This window comes from Cydia amplana, chromosome 15 (assembly GCF_948474715.1).
Source record: "Cydia amplana chromosome 15, ilCydAmpl1.1, whole genome shotgun sequence".
In the NCBI taxonomy this organism is placed as follows: domain Eukaryota; kingdom Metazoa; phylum Arthropoda; class Insecta; order Lepidoptera; family Tortricidae; genus Cydia; species Cydia amplana.
Window position 1 is genome coordinate 7,168,975 of NC_086083.1, and position 22,755 is coordinate 7,191,729.

Below are 22,755 nucleotides of genomic sequence, written 5' to 3' on the forward strand. Positions count from 1 at the left end.
AGAGACCAATCCCTTCAGATCTGAAACAGGTCCGTGCATTCTTAGGCCTAGTCAATTTCTATGAAAGGTTCTACAGAAGTCAGACATCTTAGAGCCTCTGCATCAACTGAAGAAAAATATGACTTGGAAGTGGATAGAGACAGGGGAAGCGTTTAAAAAGGCTAAACAGCTGTTAACCCCTGACTTGACACTAGTGCAATTTAACAAGAATCCATACTAATATTATAAATGCGAAAGTGTGTCTGTCTGTCTGTCTGTTACCTCTTCACGTCACGCTTAAACCGCTGAACGGATTTTGTTTGAATTTGGCATAGAGATAGTCCCGGGAAAAGACATAGGATAGATTTTAAATCGGAAGTCATCCCTAAAGAGGGTGAAAAGGGGGGTGCAAATTAATGAATTGCCTGTTGATTGGTGTAAGCAAAGCTCAAATTGAAGGATTGCTATTACATTTTATCCAGGCGGTATTCTTACTTTTATTAGCTGATGTTACTGATTCCACGCTGACGAAGTCGCGGGCAAAAGCTAGTAAAGAGATAATTCTCACTTGTGATGCCTCAGAATATCGCGTTGGAGCTGTGGTAAGTCATATTTGTGATGATGGTCAAGAGAAACCAATTGCAATGGCGTCACGAACTATGCAGCCGCATGAAAGAAATTACAGCCAAGTGGATAAGGAAGCACTGGGTATAATCTATGCACTAAAGAAGTTCCGAGAGTACCTGGTTGGTGTAAAATTTACCACAGTTACAGACCATAAGCCGCTAATTGGGGTCTTTAACCCAAGGAAGCCTATTCCCGACCAAATCCCTCCACGTCTGCTGCGCTGGTCACTAATTTTAGCCAGTTACAATTATGACATATTGCATAAGCCAGGCCAGTTAATTCAGAATGCTGATGGATGCAGTCCAGAGCCTGTGCAAGAGGGAGCTGCTTTGCCAGAAGTAATTTAAATAAGAATACGATCATGTAGTTCCATAAACGATAATATGCAAACAATAGGGCTAAGATGGTCACCTCTTTATCGCCTGACCTGTACCATTAACATGCCCGTCACGTTATGTAAGTGCGAAAGTGACGCATGACACGACAGGTGACAAAAACTCGACCATGCTATCGCCGCAGAAGATTTATATCGATAAATATCAAAAATGTTAACATTTATTTGGAATTGTAAACATGGAAATATTATATAATTTTTATACAATTATAATCAGTCCTTTGATCTATTGTGGTTGGTACAACCAGACTGACAACGTGTTATTCAAAAAGTGTCAAAATATGAAACGTTTACACCCACGTTTACTTATTTGGTACATTTATTATCAACACAATAATTAAAATACAAATAAGATAATTATTACGATAAAATATATCGGTCGCATAGCATTTTATCACAGCAAACTTCACTTTGCAGTATTCTAATATCGTCCATCCCAACTTGTCGGCATATCATTGAATAATCACGTCTCTGACGGAGGAAGTATTAAAGTGAAGTGTCCGTTGACTGAACTACAAAATGCGTACCCATACACGCGTATTCATAATATTTTACAAGCCTCAATTAGTTAATTAATGTTTTATCCCTTTCTTACAAAAAAAATGACATAAAAACAAACGATTAATAGCAAATTGAGGCTTGCATTGCGTTTATGAATAACGCTTATTACTATTACCCCAGTTGCCGTCAGTTTCTTCAGCAAAGTAGAAGCTGGTTTCGGCGAGCATGCCGAAACGGTCTCTCTCGGCGCGGTGTTACATAGTAGAGATGCAACGGATAGTTGTTTGGCCGGATATTCGGCCTGACCATCGGCCTAATATTCGGTATTCGCGAATATTCGACCGGCGGAACTATACCTACATTTCGGTTTTTGAGGTGCGCATTGTGCACCGAAAATCTGCAGGTTTTGACCTGTTTCATAGTGAACGTTCTCGTGGACTCATTTCTAGGTTCGAAATCCTCAGAGCCCTCGCTCGTGCAAGTGAGTGGAATGTTCAAATTTTTAAAAATAATAAACCAGTACGATTATGACCGTGACTGTTTCTTAAATCCATTTGTTTACTCGGAGATCAAGCATAGTTACTATCCGGTATCCGGCCGGATATTAAAATAAGGGCCCGATAGGCCGGATACCGTATAGTAATCGAATATCCGGTGCATCTCTATACGTAGTTTTAACTAATTGAGTTGGTATTTTGAGCTAGTGACTAGCTGCTAGTCTGTATTCAGGATTATTAACCACAGGGCTACGCCAGTGCTAAGCCCCGCCCCGTTACCGCCAATACAGATGTAGTGCATAATTGTTTTCCATCGTATTTTCACGGAAACGTTCGTACGAGTATTTGTCATACTATTTCAGTCAACCTCAGTACTTTTTGTACCGAGACTGACTGAAATAGCAAGACACATTCGTACGTTTCCGTGAAAATACGATGGAAAATAATTATGCACTAAACTAAAGTGTCATTCTATGGAACCTGCCAACTATGTAAACAAACTGGACATCGGATGATGGTAGCATGTCGTAGGAGGAAACGGGATCATCAAGCATGATTTTTAGATGATTTTAGGGGGAGGGGGGGATTTTAAAAATCGTCAAAAATAGATGACGTAGGTAATTTATGAACAGCCCCATATTAAAATTGTCTCTGAATGTCAATTTACTAGTGACTTGTTTACATAGTTAGCAAGTTCCATGACACTTTACATCTGTACATTGCAACTGGCAACTTTTTCCGGGCAGTTTCTTCAGTTAAAAGCCGAGTATTTACTGCTAGTTAGTCCATGTTTATTTGACCACAGGGCCGCGTGAGTCCGTCAGCCCTGGTTACCGCCAATATCATTGTTTGCCGCGCTTCCCGGGCGGTTTCTGGAGCTGGAATCCTGCGCCGGAGTCGTGCGCCGCGAACGCGGGGGCGGCGAGCACCGGCGGCGGCGCCGGCGCAGCGCCCGGCTGCCAGCTGCTGCCTGCTTCAAACACGATGCTGTCAGATATGTGACGTTATCTATGAAAAGGGACCTTATTGTCGATGGCGCTTACGCCTTTGTTAACGATGCTCCGATATAAATACAGACGCAGACCGGCGTAAGCGCCATCGACAATAAGGTCCCTTTTCATAGATAATGCCCCATATTAATAAATATAGTCTGTCAAGCCATTTGCGCCAGTAGGAAAAAGCGGCAAGCATAAAAATTTAGGGTCGTTCCATGGAAAATTTGAATTTCGCGCCTTTTCCTGCTGACAAAGTTGGTTGACCGGCTGTATAACGGGACAATATTACACAAATCGACCTAGTTCCAGACAAATATAAATAACTTGTAACAAAATTATTCTTACAACAGAAAATGTATTTAGGTATAATATGTATTTTATTTAGTATTAATTTTTAGTTTTATTTAGACAAGTTAGTTTATTATTTTAATGTACAATTACCTCGAACCTATGTTATTTAAAAAATAAATATAGATACAGTAGGGCCTCGATAATCCGAACTTCAAAAAAATACCCCCTGTACGGACTGGCGAAGCGTTCGGATTATAGTAGGTATGTTAATAAGAAAATAATGGTATATTCTAAAAAAAACATATTTATTGAGACTCCAAAGTAACAAAAACAAAGAAATTAATCAACAAAGTACTTAACACAAAATAATCGCGAACTATTTATTGACAGAGCAAAGGCTTTGTCCCTCAAATCACGTAGCATCATTCGTCAGCCCAGTCCAAACAAGTGGTTAATGCCGATATAGCTTGCGAGTGGGGAATTTCTTTGACATTAAGAGCCGAAGAATCGTCAATAAAAGACTCGCCACATCCAGATTCGTCAGTCTCTTGCGAAAGTTGGGCTATGATCTCATCGTCAGTTCAGAGAAAGGGGTCACTCGGCAGTTCGGATTACAGCGACGTTCGGATTAGCCTATGTACGGATTATCAAGGCCCTACTGTATCTAGTTCAAAATCCGATAGTGTGGGGCTAGGTAGTGTGGGAAAGGTAAAGGAATTTCGACTCGGGGTCTCTGATTATTAGAGATGCCCCGAATAGTGGTATATTTGGCCGAATACCGAATATTTGTCCCCTATCTCGGCCGAAGCGCCGAATATTCAGCATAACATTTGTACATTTTGAGTCACATTTATTATGAAAACTGTTCGCCAACAAGGCACAACGTTTGCTAAGATTTAATTTGTGTTACTCAGAACTAGTGAATGTAGTCAGAGTCAATATATAATAACGAACTCATGATAAAAATAAAATTATTTGTAACCAACAAATGCTCAAAAAACAGTCTTCGTATTTAACAACTTAGCGAGAAAAAATTTATATTCCGTTCTTTCCTTTTGAAATACGGAACCCTAATAAAAGGTTTAAAAATAGCTCCTTATACATATCAATCGAATGTCATGAGTCGCGAACTTGCTATCTTATATTAAGTACAATATCTGGGCGACCGAGCTTTGCTCGGAAAACATATAAAAACTAGATCGTTTTTTCGCCCCCATACAGCAAATTTCATCGGGGATCTCCGAAATATATATACAAGAATTGCTCGTTTAAAAGTATTAGATTAGATTACTTAGTAGACTAAACGCATACCTGTTAAATCATCATCTGTTTTACTGGCAAATCTCACTTTTGCAAAGAGCATTTTTTTAATTTCAAAACACTACCACACCAAATGAAAGTACAACATACACTGAAGACGGACTGAGACTGATCGCCGTTCCTAACGGCATTTATTGAGCGACGAAGCTTCGTTTAACTCCCGTCTCTATTGCTCGACGCGAGAGCGATAGAGACGGAGATATGAAAACGTGTCCTTCGACAGTCCCGAGGTTTACCGAGTTATTGGCAAGGAGGGGGTCGGGGTCGGGGGAAGGGGAGTTACTGACCGCGAACAAATAGATAGGGCCAGGTAGTCGTTTCTTTTCGTTTTATCGAATGTGTATGGGTTGCGCGTGGTATTTACGTAAAAAACAGTCCTTTGACTTTAGTCTTTGTGAACTCGTAGAAACATGTTTCTTAATATAGAATTATAGATGAATAAGTAAACTCTTACACTTGTTCACTTACACTTACATCTAAGGGCCAAGATACACTAGTTTTACTTACGTAAGTAGCCACAGCTACACCATAAAATGAGAGATGAATATCGTAATTTCATTGTAACAAATAGCTTTGTCCCTACTTACGTAGGTAAGTAAAACTTACAAGTGTATCTCGGGCCTAAACTCATGTCATCCAGACAAAAATAAACTTTTCTATAAGACGATCTTTGTCTCAGAGTGTAAGGTAAAGGTACTAGTGCTCGACATGCCCAATAGATGACACCCTGCTGACACCTCTATTGACAATTACTTAAAAGTTTCAAGATTACATGTACTGGTACCGCGTCGACCACCGGTACGTTTACCTTGTAGTCCATCATTCGGAGTGTTGTTGATTTGTGACCGACTACATGGTTGGTTTGTCATGGGCGCACTATCATTTAGACTCTTTAGAGTCTCAAGAAAACAAACAAAACCAAGTATTTGGTCAAAAATCAACCAAAAAGTCCGTAGGACTACTAATACTAAGTACTCTCTGCTACGAAGATCGTCTTATAGAAAAGTTTATTTTTTTCTAGATGATTTGGGTTTAGATGTAAAATATTGATTGGAAATAATAGGAAAGATACTAAATTACAACAATAACTGGCCACCCTAAACTAAAAATGAATTCTATTCACCTATAAAATAAACATAGGTACATAATTAATTTTAGTATAATGTTTCCATAACTGGCCAGCCTTCAATAACTAGCCACCTTACCTGGCGAATTACCCTAGTACACAATTGTATGTTTTTTGTAGGTTATTACGTTTCTATAAGAATTTCTGCGAGGTAGTAAAAAAGCCGACTTTTATATTTTTTTCTCTTCCAATATTATTTAAGTAAACGTTACAGTTAATTTTGAAACAATATTGAGTAATGCAGAAGAATTATAAAAAAAGATCCAATATATGATCTCAAGTTAATAAATAGTTAGGTTAAGTCCCCTAATTTTCATTCTATTGACTGCTATTATATTGCACACATCTGTACGAGTACATACTGTACGGCTCGTTACAGATGTAGTGCATAAGGGCTTATTTAGACGGCGCGCGCACTCGTATACGATTTTAGCTACATTGCGGACCAATGAAGTTACATCAATTCAGCCGACGGATCAAACTACGCAATGTAATCAAACTCGCATGCTAGTTCTCGCCCCGTCTAAATAGGTCCTAATCCTTTGCCATCGTATTTTCTCGGACACGTTCGAATTTGTCATGCTACTTCAGTCAACCTCAGTACTTTTTGTAATGAGACTGACTGAAACAGCAAGAAACGTTCGTGCGTTTCCGTGCACGATGAAGGAGCATCATTTGCCAAAAGGACAATATCGCAGGTAAATTCTAGTATAAAATAACACAATAGGACTTACCATTATAAGTTCTATAGTTCGTTTTTTTAGCATTAGAAAAAGGTTAACAATCTTGACATGTCTTTTTATTGAAACATTCCTTTTAAAAATCAGTAACTATTATACTTATGAAAGCAAAAGATTGTAAATGATCGTATATGATTTACAATCACATATTTGCCGTGACTTATTTTTCAAAAGATTTTTTCAATAAAAAGACACGTGAAGATCGCGCAGTCTTTTTCTAATGCTACAAAAAGCGAACTATAGTATAAATTAACACAATAGGACTCACCACTATTATCAGCTCCAGGGTACGGGGAGAATGAATTGCCCAGGTAGCTGAATGGCGTGGGTCCCGCTAGCTGAGCTATGCTACCTGCAACAAAATGACTCATGTTTCAAATATTCACACTACAAAATGGTAAAGTTACCTTTCAATAAGTTTAGGTGCATTTTTTTGCCTAACCCGTATCATTAGGACAATCGCAAGCGTTGTGGAGATTTGATATCACTACCTCGGCTATTTTTTGCAGTTTAAAGGGTTAAATTTAGAGATGCCACGAATATATGGCAACTATTCGGTATTCGGTCTACTCGGCCACTTTGCCGAATATTCGATATTCGGCCGAATGTTGCCTACTATTCGGCCGAATACCGAATATCTGTAGCACCTACTTAAAAAGAAAAATTGCACAATAAAAATAACCAAAAACTATGTCGGTATATTTAGAATGTGTTCTTGGAAATTTGTTAAATACGAAGACCCTTTTTTGAGCATTTGTTGATTAAAAAACATTTTATTTGTATCATGACTCTATTCATTAATGCTGTTCAACAAAAATGTATTTTAGCTAACCTTATCTAACGTTGAGCTTTGTTAGCGATCAGTTTTCATAATAATTGTGACTCAAAATGTTCGCATGTCATGCCGAATATTCGATCGCCGAATATTCGGTATTCGGCCGAGAGGGGCGGAATATTTGGCATTCGGTATTCGGCCAAAACCACTATTCGGGGCATCTCTAGTTAAATTAACCCAACAAGAATTTCTGTGGTAGTTAGAAGCCCTTTCCACAATGGGCCATCTATCCAGCAGCAATAATTATCAAATCCCAGTCATTTCTGATTTTGCATTCATTTTGTATGAATTCTCTTGTCAGTCGTATCCGAGCTTGGAGGATACAACTAAACGGAGTAGCCATTAACAGGCTTTCCCCTCTGTCGAAAATAGGCGGCCAACGGTCATACACAATGTATGGACTGACGTTTATCTGACATGGCTATTTTTACGTTACGCATACATTTGACGTTCCCCTCCCCCGCAAAAATCGGCAGACTGTTTTGTACAGAAAATTGCAGACATGGCGTCTCCGTTTGATTATATCCTCCAAGTATCCGAGGGACCCATCTATGCCTAGGTAATTTTTTCTGCCTACCCGATATCGTGTCCGTGGGATTCAAGGTGAACTGATATCCAGTGCCCAGGGCTGGGATTGAACCATGCTGCTTTAGCAGATATAACCATTACGCCACCCGGACGTACGCAGCACAGTTGTAGTGCATAATTATTTTCCATCGTATTTTCACGGAAAAGTACGAAAGTGTCTTGCTATTTCAGTCAGTTTTGGTACAAAAAGTACTGAGGCTGACTGAAGTAGCATGATAAATACTAACGTTTCCTAGAAAGTCCGATGGAATGCACATCATCTGTACGTGCTTATATGTAATAAAAAAATTGGATTTGTTTCATATTTGGGTTAAAGATTTAATAGACATACCTAAAGCAGCCCTAGGGTCTGACAGCACGGCGCGGCCTAGGCTGTCGTTTAGCCCTGACTTAGTCTTCTTTCTTGTGCCTTCTGCGTCACGCAGAATCTGATCTAGACTGTGACTGGCTGTAATAAATAGAAGAATATTACTTGATGCTGTATGATTACTAATATTAAAAGCAAGGCTCGGAACCGGTTTTTTCTTCATACAAAAAATACCGGTATTATTACGTTATTTTTCGTTCTTTGGTTTATTATTTCACTTTTAATGGGACAATCTAATAATAAGTTCTTACCTAAATACATGATTCAGTCCTAAGTACGTAAAGAGGAGAGAGAAATAATTAAAAATATTGGGCTATTTTGAGTTTTACAAAAAAACCGGTTCTGAGCCCTGATTAAAAGCTTATACTTATTTACGTGACTACATATATTTTATTTTATTTCATTTGAATCAGGCAACAAGGCCAATATTACAAATACCTTATAGAATAACATATACATTTTATGAACTTAAAACTAAACACTATTTAGGAGACAAAACGCAATGGGAAATTTGCTATGGGAGTCAAAATTCGCTATTTCGGTGTTCGTCCCACAGTAAAACAAACTTTCTTATGATTGTATTGTGTGTTACCTAATTGTATCATCTATACCACCGCCTACAACTTATTTGCGTTGCCTAAAGGTTGACTGGTAGAGAATGCCTTATGGCCTTAAGTTCGCCGTTTGTAGTGTGTTTTCTTATGTGCAATAAAGATTAAATAAATAAAAACTGCACCACCCAAAACATGACCAAGAGTTGAAAAAACCCGCCGACGACCCGCCAGCGCTACTAGCGACTCGTGCATGCGCCTTATGCCGAGATTCAACTATATAAATACTACTACGTATATGTAACTTACCTGACACAGAGTTGAAGACGTCAGTGGAATCCTTGAGCACGTATTTCCTCAGGTTCAGGTACTGCTCCTTCTGTGCCTGGACACAAGTCCCACACACAAGTCCACACACACAAGTGTGCACAGCTTGTAGACGACCCGCGAGCGCTACTAGCGACTCGTGAACTTACCTGACACACAGTTGAAGACGTCAGTGGAGTCCTTGAGCACGTATTTCCTCAGGTTCAGGTACTGCTCCTTCTGTGCCTGGACACAAGTCCCACACACAAGTCCACACACACAAGTGTGCACAGCTTGTAGACGACCCGCGAGCGCTACTAGCGACTCGTGAACTTACCTGACACAGAGTTGAAGACGTCAGTGGAATCCTTGAGCACGTATTTCCTCAGGTTCAGGTACTGCTCCTTCTGTGCCTGGACACAAGTCCCACACACAAGTCCACACACACAAGTGTGCACAGCTTGTAGACGACCCGCGAGCGCTACTAGCGACTCGTGAACTTACCTGACACAGAGTTGAAGACGTCAGTGGAATCCTTGAGCACGTATTTCCTCAGGTTCAGGTACTGCTCCTTCTGTGCCTGGACACAAGTCCCACACACAAGTCCACACACACAAGTGTGCACAGCTTGTAGACGACCCGCGAGCGCTACTAGCGACTCGTGAACTTACCTGACACAGAGTTGAAGACGTCAGTGGAATCCTTGAGCACGTATTTCCTCAGGTTCAGGTACTGCTCCTTCTGCGCCTCGACTTGCGTGTGCACAGTTTGTAGACGACCCGCGAGCGCTACTAGCGACTCGTGAACTTACCTGACACAGAGTTGAAGACGTCAGTGGAGTCCTTGAGCACGTATTTCCTCAGGTTCAGGTACTGCTCCTTCTGCGCCTCGACTTGCGTGTGCACAGTTTGTAGACGACCCGCCAGCGCTACTAGCGACTCGTGCATGCGCCTTATGCCGAGAGTCAACTCTGTGAACAAAAACTTCAATGAACATAAACACAGATAAAGAAAATTTTAACCCTTAGGCCCAAGATACACTTTTAATTTTTACTTAAGTAAGTAAGGACACAGCTATACTATAGAATGAGAAATAAATATCGTTATCTCATTCTAACAAATAGCTTTGTCCCTACTTACGTAAGTAAAACTTACAAGTGTATCTCAGGCCTTATTCATAAAACTTTACAAGCCTCATTAAGTTAATTTAGGTTTTATCCAGTGTCCGACCACTCCGACCCAAGGTTTGGTTTCGGTTTCGGCAGAATTAGGAGATTGATTAAACTATGAATAGCTAATTGAAGCTTGTAGTGCGTTTATGAATAACTCCCTAAGAGACAGAATTAGAAAGTAGTCAGCCGGTCTTTGTATAGGATGTGGACCTGCAAGCCGCTCCGGTGTATGACTGGGACACGCCGGAGCGATGCGAAAAACCGCATCAATGTGATAACCGCATACAAATGTAGTGCATCATTTTCTACCGTCGTATTTTCTCAAAAACGTTCGCATTTGTCATGTTACTCCAGTCCTCACTTTTAGTAGGTACCGAGACTGACTGAAATAGCAAGACACGTTCGTAAGTTTCCGAGAAAATACGATGGAAAACAATTATGCACTACATATGTATATTATTTTTTTCATCCCCGATATAAAAAGTTTTTAAATTAAATTAAATAAAAAATTATTTCAGGCAAGACCCATATAAGTGAGTCATCACTAAACTTGTTCAGTGAGCAGTTTGGGCGACGACTGCATCTGTTTGTCGGCGACCTCCATCTGCCGACGGAACGTCACTATCTGCTGCTCCAGCTCTTTGATGTACTTAGATAATATGATAACCATGCTTACATACACATGTAGTTATAAAGTGATCACTAACCTTGTTCAGTGAGCAGTTTGGGCGACGACTGCATCTGTTTGTCGGCGACCTCCATCTGCCGACGGAACGTCACTATCTGCTGCTCCAGCTCTTTGATGTACTTAGATAATACGATAACCATGCTTACATACATATGTAGTTATAAAGTGATCACTAACCTTGTTCAGTGAGCAGTTTGGGCGACGACTGCATCTGTTTGTCGGCGACCTCCATCTGCCGACGGAACGTCACTATTTGCTGCTCCAGCTCTTTGATGTACTTAGATAATATGATAACCATGCTTACATACACATGTAGTTATAAAGTGATCACTAACCTTGTTCAGTGAGCAGTTTGGGCGACGACTGCATCTGTTTGTCGGCGACCTCCATCTGCCGACGGAACGTCACTATCTGCTGCTCCAGCTCTTTGATGTACTTAGATAATACGATAACCATGCTTACATACATATGTAGTTATAAAGTGATCACTAACCTTGTTCAGTGAGCAGTTTGGGCGACGACTGCATCTGTTTGTCGGCGACCTCCATCTGCCGACGGAACGTCACTATTTGCTGCTCCAGCTCTTTGATGTACTTAGATAATATGATAACCATGCTTACATACACATGTAGTTATAAAGTGATCACTAACCTTGTTCAGTGAGCAGTTTGGGCGACGACTGCATCTGTTTGTCGGCGACCTCCATCTGCCGACGGAACGTCACTATTTGCTGCTCCAGCTCTTTGATGTACTTAGATAATATGATAACCATGCTTACATACACATGTAGTTATAAAGTGATCACTAACCTTGTTCAGTGAGCAGTTTGGGCGACGACTGCATCTGTTTGTCGGCGACCTCCATCTGCCGACGGAACGTCACTATTTGCTGCTCCAGCTCTTTGATGTACTTAGATAATATGATAACCATGCTTACATACACATGTAGTTATAAAGTGATCACTAACCTTGTTCAGTGAGCAGTTTGGGCGACGACTGCATCTGTTTGTCGGCGACCTCCATCTGCCGACGGAACGTCACTATTTGCTGCTCCAGCTCTTTGATGTACTTAGATAATATGATAACCATGCTTACATACACATGTAGTTATAAAGTGATCACTAACCTTGTTCAGTGAGCAGTTTGGGCGACGACTGCATCTGTTTGTCGGCGACCTCCATCTGCCGACGGAACGTCACTATCTGCTGCTCCAGCTCTGCGATCAGCTCTTTGATGTACGCCGGCGGCGCCATGCCTTCTAACTCCGTGCCTACAAACAATGTATACGTCAGATAAATGGATAATGGAAATTAATTGTATTCTGTAGTAGGCCAAAAATAGTGGAGCACTAGTGGCCTAGCGGTAAGACCTTGCGACCTACGTCAATTCTTGGGATTAGTTGTCAAGCGGACCCCAGGCTCCGTGGCAAAAAGCCGGGATAACGCAAGGAAGATGACGAGTAGGGCAATAATAATATAGGTTACCTACCTAGTGTTACTGACAACAGTCTCTAATGTCAGCATTAGTTACAAAATATAATGTCGATTCAAAGGGTCATCATCTTTTTTTTCATCCTGTTACCCCCTGCTGGGGTGTAGGGCTCGAATCTTTTCCTTCCACTTACTCTGGTCCTGGGCAGCCTGGGTAGCCTCCTCCCACCCCATCCCCAATACACCCTGCTCTCGCTCCACAGAACGGCGCCAAGCAAATTTAGGGCGGCCCTTTTTCCGTGTGCCGGGCATCTTCCAGGTAGGGCCGTAACAGACTCCCGCACCCCATTGCGACCTCGGTGCGGTCAAAATATCGCCTTCCCGCTCTATCGATACCGCACTACACACTATCGACACCGTGCCAAAGTAGCGCTGCAGTGCGGGAGTCAGTTACGGTTGTAACACAAACATTTGATGGGCGGCGTCTAGGGTTGCCAGATGGTCGGGATTTGGCGGGATTCTCCCGATTTTTAGCATGTGTTCCCGATTCCCGACAAAGTGAAAATTGTCCCGAAAAACAGCTTCACGTTATAAAACAATAATTTCAAGTTCCTACCTCTCGTCCAGAGAGCGAGCGACCCGCGTCGAGCGCGTCTATGGCGCGCGTGGCGAGAGACTGTGCGGTGGGGGTGTGATTTTTCCCGACTTAAGTCCCAAAATCCCGAAAAATTTATATTTTTTCCGGATAATAGCGCCTTTCGATCTGGCAACCCTAGCGGCGTCAGCGTCTCCTGCGAGTTCCGGGGCCCTGTTATAAGGCAGGTGACATACCGAGCGTGTCCCGGGCGGCGGCCTCGGCGTGCGCCTGCGCGGCGGCGGCGGCCGCGCGCAGGCGCGCCGACCGCGCGCGCGCGCGCCCCACCTCGCCGCTCAGCGCCAGCGCCGCGCGCAGCGTGCACTCCGCCGTGCTAGACACCTGCCCACACACACCATATACATCTACAATAATGTCAGGGTGAAAAAATAATGGGCCCTGGAGGAAAAGTTAGCTCATTTCACTTAAAGAAAATATTCTTTTATTTTTTAACCTTTTCGCCGCCACATCAATGAAGTAATAAAGTATCATCAGCGCCCACTGACAATCCAACCTCTAGACTGAGCTTAGGCCAATTCTTTCATGAAACCGATGCTGCCAAAAATACGGGGGTGCGGGGGGACGAGGTGAGCGAATCCCGTGCCGTGATTGGTCTGTTCAAAGACACGGACCAATCACGGCGCGGGATTGACTCGAAGATGGAGTAACGCTACCGTATGTGTGGCAGAGGGGGTAGCGCGACTATGCTATGTCTAGAGGTTGGATTGTCTGTGTCAGCGCCATGTCAAAAATTGCTCGTATCAAACCTGACCAAAACTACGACTTGATATCAAGTCGTGGCGTGTGGGGCACGAAGCGTTCGGACTTCATATCAAGTCAACGGCGGCGAAAGGGTTAAATAAACATTCAATTCTCTTAGGGCCAGTTGCACCAACCACATTTGACAGACTCATCAACGCCCCGGCGCTTTACTATGAAACTTTCCATACATAAAAATATTGCGAAATCTTCCAACGATACCATAGAGAAATAAGTAAGACAAGAGTGCTCACTCCATACATCAGTTCAGACTATTAATTTCAGTGTCTACATCTAGCATCGAGTAGCGGAACTATCAGTACTGCTATTTGACAATAGATGTAGCACCAACCGGAAAGTCTTATCTCAACAGCATAAGAATTTCCGGTCGGTGCTACATCTATTGTCAAGTAGCAGTACTGATAGTTCCGCTACTCGATGCTAGATGCTAATAGTCTTTTTGGTACTAAAACTGATGTATGGAGTGAGCACTCTATGTATTTTTTTCTCTATGACGATACGAACAGTTTGGTGCAACGGACCCTTAGGGCCTATTGCACCACACTGTTCGTATCGTTAAAGAGTTCGCTAAATTTTCATGTATGGAAAGTTTCATAGTAAAGCGCCGGGGCGCGCCGGCTGACGTTGATCACTCTGTCAAATGTGGTTGGTGCAACTGGCCCTTAGTCTTACACACAATTCACTATAGTGTACTTGCATTGAGCCTGCGACACACCTCAATTACGAACTGCTAATTTAACTATCTGAGGGGTTGTATACCTACCTACAAAAAAGTACCATCGTCGAAAGATTCTTCTGATTAGCTTTAACCGGCTGTCAAATTCTATAAAATATATACCATTGCCGAGAATGACCTTATACAGGGCTACGAAAAAAATTTGATTTGTCAAATTACAATAGAATTACATGAACGATTTTTTTTGTTTGCGTCACACAAAAAAATAAGCAAATAGTTAAACTTCATACCTTATGCAACGGCTTGATTGACACTCTCATGATGTCCGAGCTGAGTGATTTCTGCTTCTTCACAAACTCTTTGAATGACTCCACATCGGTTAATAATTCATTTGGCAGCTTGGTCTGTTTCGGCGGTTCATCTAAAAACACAACCAAATTATGTTAAGTACAAGGGTGGATCAACTATTTCTTGTTGTTATCCTGTCCCAGTCTGCCAAGAGACAATAGTAGCATAGTTTGTTAGAAGACATTGTACACCACCTTCTTCTGACACGCTTGGTAGACGACCCTCAATGGAAAGGGTTTATAAGTATCACAAAAAAGCGTGTTTCGTGAATTTAAATGCCTAAAAATCAGGTTTTAAAAAGTGACCCAGGAGAACGTAACCATGGCAACGAGTGACAAGAAAAAGTTGATTCACCCAAACAACAAGACAGTGTACATCGGTGGACCTTATACAAAAGGCAGGTCCACCGATGTACAGTTAACAGTGTGGATGATGGTACCTACTTTATAACTCATTATATGGGCTTTAACTAACTGCAGGCGTGGCTCACTCCGCGATTTCGTCGCTTTGCTACAGGTAGCTAAAAGTACATCCGTTCCGCCCCAATTTTGGGGAAAGCCATAAGCCGCGCGTGGCGCTGTCGCCACCTAGCGGCCATATCTGTGCTGATCGTAACAGACGCGTTTTGTTAGAGAGTGAGTCTTCTGTACTTAGTACTATTATTTATTCTGTGCTAACAGTGCTGGGCGAAAAACTTGAAATAGAAATCATGCTAACCTTTAAAATTACACAAGTACTAGTTTACTTACTTTTTCCATCGCCTGTGGCTGTGTTCGCAGTCCCAATGCCGCTTTGCGATAAACCGCCTAAACCGAGACTGGGCGTCACTGTAAAAAAATAATTTTGTAGTTATGTATGATCAGTCATAAGAGCCATTTTCATATTTTCATTTTCATTTCATAAAATTCTAGGTTTATCGTATTTAAATGACCCAAACTTGCATTTTATGGTAGTTATAAGACCTTTGCATAATGGGACATCTGAGCATGTTAGTAGAACATGGTACAGCAGTTCTTCTAACAATCTATGCTACTATTGTCTCCTCGCTGATGGGACAGAATAACAACAAGAAATAGTTGATTGACCCTAACAGTACTTTATGGGAAGACAATCTGCATGACTACAAACTACAATAATTTACATTTATTTAACTACGTCAAAGCTAAGACTATAACGGCGTTATTCATAAACGTCTGCTAAGTTAATCGGCTGATGATCATTGTTTCTCCCTGTCTATGGTATAAGGACAGATAGGGACAAACGACGATCATTAGCTGATTAATCATGTGTCTGGAATATTGTTTTACTACTAGTACTGTAATTTTTTAGGGTTTCGTACCCAAAGGGTAAAAAACCGGCCAAGTGCGAGTCGGACTCGCCCATGAAGGGTTCCGTATTTAGGGTAATTATGACGTATAAAAAAAAACTACTTACTAGATCTCGTTCAAACCAATTTTCGGTAGAAGTTTGCATGGTAGTGTACATCATATATTTTTTTCAGTTTTATCATTCTCTTATTTTAGAAGTTACAGGGGGGGAGGGACACATTTTACCACTTTGGAAGTGTCTCTCGCGCAAACTATTCAGTTTAGAAAAAAATTATATTAGAAACCTCAATATTATTTTTGAAGACCTATCCATAGATACCCCACACGTATAAGAAAAAAAATGGGTTATATGAAAAAAAAATTGTATTTCAGTTCTAAGTATGGGGAACCCCAAAAAGTTATTGTTTTTTTTTCTATTTTTGTGTGAAAATCTTATTGCGGTTCACAGAATACATCTACGTACCAAGTTTCAACAGTATAGCTCTTATAGTTTCGGAAAAAAGTGGCTGTGACATACGGACGGACGGACAGACAGACGGACAGACAGACAGACAGACAGACATGACGAATCCATAAGGGTTCCGTTTTTTGCCATTTGGCTACGGAACCCTAAAAACGGGACCCTATTACTAAGACTTCGCTGTCCGTCCGTCCGTCCGTCTGTCACCAGGCTGTATCTCATGAACCGCGATAGCTAGACAGTTGAAATTTTCACAAATGATGTATCTCTGTTGCCGCTATAACAACAAATAGTAAAAATAACATAAAATAAATATTTAAGGGGGGCTCCCATACAACAAACATTTGCTCTATTTTTTGTTGACGGTGCGGAACCCTCCGTGCGCGAGTCCGACTCGCAGTTGGCCGGTTTTTTTTTATAACCTTACCCGTAGTGGATGTTTGAAGTCCTGTGGTCGCCCCTAATTTGGCACCTGAAAACAATAAATATTAGGTTATAAAATGTAGAAAGCCAATTAACCTTTTAGTACCTTCAAGTATTACACATTTACAGGACATCTGCTACTCTTACTAGACTTGTGCCATTCATAAATTAAAAGGTAAAAGGTCGTTGGACGTTCATAAATTGCTACTCGCATAAAGATTAAAGGTGTAATACAAAATTATACTCTTTGCCTAAAAAATTTGTCCCTGCTGGGCACAGATGGGAATACCTACATGCATTCATGTGAATCATTCCCACCTGACCCGCTTCATGTATGGCGGTGGCCAAATGGGAATACACCTAAAAGAGTACAATTTTGTACGCTCAAGTGCAAAATCTTATACCTTTAAACGAGCAATTCTTGTCTATTTATTTATATGTATATATATTTTGAGGATCTCGGAAACGGTTCTAATGATTTCGATTAAATTTGCTATATGGGGGTTTTCGGGGGCGAAAAGTCGATCTAGCTAGGTCTTATATCTGGGAAACGAGGATTTTTGAGATTTTTATGTCTCCCAGATATTGTAATTTCATTGACAAACTTTCACCATACTTATAAAAACCTCTCACCAAGTGAAGGTGTAATAGTCCGATACTGGTCTCTTGAAGCGCACTTCACGTGATACATGGGCGTCGCTGTTTGGGAACTACGGTTTGGTGACGCCGTGTAACACGGGCCTTGGACATCTTGGAAAGTTTGGGTGGTTGGGAGGAAGGGTTCTTGGTAGGAATTGTCGGGATATGTGGAATCTAACGGAAAGGGAAAAAGTTAGTTTCTGATAAGATGGCGGACTAGATCAGTATTGAGGATAATGGGCTTTTATACAAGTACTTTAATAGCTTAAAGATTCCGTCACACAGGCGCGTTTTCCGGGCGTGGCGTGAGCGTTTTATATATAAAAGCGGCGCGCCCCGCTCACGCCCCGCCTGTGTGACGGAACCTTAAGACAGAGAGAAGTGGAAATCGATGTAGAAGGCCTAGAAGACAAACGCACAAGCTAATGATATTTTGTAAAATATTAAAGGCTATATTGTTTTATGTATTATATACTAGCGACCCGCCCCGGCTTCGCACGGGTTGCACAAAACCTTAAAAAATTATATAGCTAAACCTTCCTCAATAATCACTCTATTGATAGGTGAAAAGCATGAAAATCCGTTCAGTAGTATTTGAGCTTATCACGAACATACATACACATAGACAGACGCGGCAGGGGACTTTGTTTTATAAAGTGTATTGATTTTGACATAGACGTCCATGGCAACGGCACATTATACCTATACAATAAGGCAGGAATCAAATGCACAAGATTGTATGCAGTCACTTTTAGTTTATGATGGACGGTAATAATAAAATAAATAAATAAAATAAAAATAGCCTTTATTACTGAAGTTTTGTAACATTAATACTATATCTACTTAAAAATATACCTATTAAATTAATATAAAAATATTTCTCGGTAATAGAATATAGAAATCCAAACAAACTGTCTCTGTTTAGCCCAAAGGTTGACTGGTAGAGAATGCCTTAAGCTTGAATGCCAAGGCGTTAAGTCCGCCTTTTGTACTCTTTGTGGAAATTTGTGCAATAAAGTTTAAATAAATAAATATCGTGAATTCAAAAGCAACTGCATTACACATCTATGACGTCTAAGGCAAAGCACCGGAATGGAAACATTTATTTTTGTAAAACTTGTGTATGAGGCTTGAGCCTCGTCTGAGATTCATATAATGCCATTCCGTCAAAGACAGGTCATTTAACTCACCAAACCCTTCAACTAGGCAAGGTTCGACTGAGTATGGTAACCAGTGTCATAACATAAGTGTCATAACAAACAGGTCATGGACTCTTTAACAAACATCTTTGTATAACAGGTGTCACAGACAGTCCCCTGTACCCTGGATGCATGGAGACAGAAGAAACAGCCTCTCACGTGGTGCTGGAATGCAGCGGAGTAGCCCCATACAGGGCAAAACATCTCGGATCTCTCCGAGAGACCTCCCCGAGGTCCTACTCAACATCAAAGGTTTGATAGGATTCCTCGAGGAGCTGGGCTGGCAGGACTAGCCCACCCCCCCATCACGCAAAATAGGCGCAAGACGTCGAGTTGCGGAAAATCGCCCGAACTACAATACAATACAACTCACCAAATAAACTGTTAGTTGTGCTAGTTGTTGCTCCAAATCCAAAACCGCCCTGAGTAGAAGCTGTAGCCCCAAAACCGAAGCCCCCCAGTCCTCCGAGGCCTGTGCCTGCCGAGGTAGCTGGTGCGCCAAAGTTCAATCCTGCGAACATAGTGAAATGTTATTAAAGTAATTCTAAAAAATCTTCACTACATAGTATAAAACAAAGTCCCTTCCCGCTGTCTGTTTATATGTATGATTAGTTAGATCTTTAAAACTACACAACCGATTTTGATGCGTTTTTTTTTTAATAGATAGAGTAATTCAAGAGGAGGGTTTTTGTATAATTTTTTAACCTGTTCGAAGCCGGGGCGGGTCACTAGTTAATAATAAACCAATCAACAAGTTATTTTAGTCCATAGTCCATATGGATCTTAAACGAATGCAAACAAGAAAACAATGTGATCCTGTCACTAAGTATGTACTTTAAATTTGTTTTAGTGTGAGTTTGTGTGAATCCTGAAGTGATGATAGCATTTCTTATATTAGACTCACAAAAATGTAAGTGGAAATTACCTCATTTTACTAGTTCACTGCAGCATCAGGCAGATTTAAGTATTTGTTATAAACAGTATCTCACCAGTTGAAGCAGTGCTGGTCCCAGCCCCAAAGTTGAGGCCGCTGGTGCCCAATCCACCACCAAACGATGGGGCACTTGTTTGGCCGAAGGCTGGTGTGGCTGTAGCCCCAAATGCAGGCTGAGAGGTCGCTCCTGAAATAACCAAGCAATTCAGGATTCAGGATTAACCTTTCATACGTGTGTTGGTCAAAAAATCTTGGATTGAATCCTCGGTTGTGCTGTATAAGGTAGAAAAAATTGTTCTCAAATAATATGCAAAAGATTAACAAAAAATTCAATCAGGATCCTTATTATGCACAGACAAGAGGTCAATTGTTTTAAGGTAAGACTCAGAAGCACAGTTTTAACAACAGCAAAATTTTTTATACAGGTGAAGTGAGGTTATATAGAATTATAGATATACCTATGAGCTCTCACTCAATTCTCATTTCCCCAAATGCCTTTGAAAACTTACCAAAAGCTGGAGTAGTTGTGGCTCCAAATGTTGGGTTAGCAGTTGATCCAAAAGCAGGGGCAGCCGAAGTAGCCCCAAAGGCAGGTGTTGCTGTTGCTGCGCCAAACGCTGGTGCTGCGGAAGTTGCACCGAACGCAGGGGTCGTAGAAGCTCCAAAAGCAGGCGCTGCTGACGCCCCGAACCCGGAGCTGGCCCCGAACGCGGGAGTGGAAGTCGCCCCCGCCCCAAACGCTGGAGTGCTCGTGTTAGCCCCAAAACCAGTCGCCCCAAAAGCGGGCGCTGCACCGAACGCAGGCGCCGAACTCGTCGCTGGGCTAGCGAAACCGAAGCTTGAAGGCTGCGATGTTGCCAAACCGAAGCCCGGCGTCGCGGGCCTGTCAAAAGTGAGGTTATGTTATAATAGCTTTTAAATGGAAAGATATGGAGTATATATTTGGTTCAAATAAATAATACGACAAGATATAGACCGATAGAATACAAAAACCCGGATTCACAGAGCAATAACACCAAAACTGGCCTGTCAGGTGAATTTACGTTTTCGCAAAACGTCAGATTTAATGCAATTTACTTTTGATTTGACACTGCACTGTAGCCAGCTTTGTGGTATTAAGGTTATGCATGTTCACAATGGTTTTTTATACGTACTTGGCAGCGCCGAAGCTGAACCCTGAAGAGAGACCTGATGAAGCTGGTGCACTTGATGGAGTGCCAAATGAAAAAGACATTTTGTCGAATCACGCACTTTTCGCATATAATCACAGCATTAGAACAAGAACATCATGATTTTCTATAAAATTAATACCGCGAACAGTAATTTGATGGCCAAGAAGAATCGCAAATATAGACAGTACAGCAAGCGGGAACGGAGCAACGGTCGCAGACGTCGCAGTCAAGTTTGAGTCAAGTCAATCGTACAGCAAGCATAGACACACAGACACAGGCAGAGACATCAACTTTTTTTTTCGTACGTAATGCACAGCCATGGCAATGTCCGGCTAGATAATTGGCGTCTATAGTTGGTCCGTACCAATAGTCTATACATATTAAGCCCCCTCCAAACTGGACGACACATAGTCTGGAGAGGACTCTAGAATTGGCCTCTTCGATAATCACAAGTCTATGTGATTAGCAATAGTCATGCGGCATTTGGTCATCGATTTATTTCATTACTCCTACTTTACGACGCATTATCTAAAATCGCAACGCCTGTAGAAGCCTTTTGGATTGAAGCCCCCTCCACACTACTGCGCTAATCGCGGCGCGAAGCCGCGAACGCGAGTGTGGCGTCGATTTAAGTGGAGTCCAGACGAGCTGGGCAAATCGACCTACATAATTGCATTCCATAGATACTAACTTCGAAAATTGGCATTTTTGTGTCCGCACCTGCAGACGGGCGTACCGGACCGCGACATTGGTACACATTGTGGTACCTAATTCAGAGAGACATTCCGGACATGTGAGGCCGGCCTAAAAGTGGTAACACACTATCGCACCAAGGTCGCGGTGCGGTGCGATAATGTGTTATCACTATATCTCTTTGCTAAAACTGGCTAAAAGCTAAAACTTCAAAAAATCTTCAAAGCATCAAATGTCTCTTTAGGGACTTGAAGGACGTGTTTGAAGCTCCACTTTTAACATTTAATTCAGCGTAGCTACTATTTAAAATGAATCACTTATCGTGGGGCGGCAACATAATAAACTCGTGTAGGGTAATATTTAAAACCACACCAATATCGTCGAAGATTGATTTAAAAATTCGGTCACCACCTTATTCTATACCACGAAAACCAAAGATGGCTCCAGTAAAATGCCCCGATGAACTGGGTAAGAGGCTCTATACAGGGAATATGCGAGTGGAAGCTTCTATCAGTGGGGGTCGATGTAGAGTTGTGAATGATACTAGGCTTTAAAGTGTGCTGTTTTATCTTAATTTGGATAATTAAATGTTTGATCTTTAATAATATTTTTTTGTTCTTGAACATCTACAATGAGATACTAGACATATATACTGGGTCAACCAAATCTTGTCAGTAAATAGGAACAAAAAAAACTTTACTCATCCTTTTCTTTTGGGTGCTAGTACTAGTGTAAGACAAAGATAGTATGATTCTCTCTGTCTATGTTTGAAATCAAACAGACCTTTGACACACTATAGCTGGTTAACCAAATCTTGTCAGTAAAAAAAGGCGTGAAATTCAAATTTTCTATGGGACGATATTCCTTCGCGCCTACATTTTTCAAATTTGCCGCCTTTTTCTACTGTCAAGATCTGGTTGACCAAATATATAAGAGATACCCAAAGGCTAGATGCATCATCTAGAGATACTAGAGGTAAAGCGTTTCACACATTCACACATCATATTAAGGGCGATTGTGCACTACAATGAATTTTACTGTCCGGCAGTCCGAGTTTTTACGGT

At 41.4% G+C, this 22,755-nt stretch overlaps 1 protein-coding gene and 1 long non-coding RNA gene across 2 annotated transcripts; one reads left to right on the forward strand and one right to left on the reverse strand.

Moving 5' to 3' along the window:
* Positions 1–2,795: 2,795 nt before the first annotated feature.
* On the reverse strand, positions 2,796–21,167 carry LOC134654598 (nuclear pore complex protein Nup58-like). The gene is made up of 13 exons (XM_063510067.1): positions 20,981–21,167; positions 20,336–20,709; positions 19,882–20,013; positions 19,266–19,403; positions 17,059–17,103; positions 15,593–15,670; positions 14,786–14,916; positions 13,237–13,381; positions 12,102–12,245; positions 9,929–10,087; positions 8,225–8,341; positions 6,739–6,822; positions 2,796–2,971 (listed from the first exon to the last, which is right to left on the reverse strand). Exons 1-13 carry the CDS (start codon positions 21,058–21,060, stop codon positions 2,841–2,843), a joined length of 1,758 nt encoding a protein of 585 aa, XP_063366137.1. The 5' UTR covers positions 21,061–21,167; the 3' UTR covers positions 2,796–2,840.
* Positions 18,958–19,194, forward strand: LOC134654609 (uncharacterized). Its single transcript, XR_010097348.1, has 2 exons — positions 18,958–19,054; positions 19,087–19,194. It is a non-coding gene; the product is annotated as an uncharacterized LOC134654609 (long non-coding RNA).
* Positions 21,168–22,755: the final 1,588 nt, after the last annotated feature.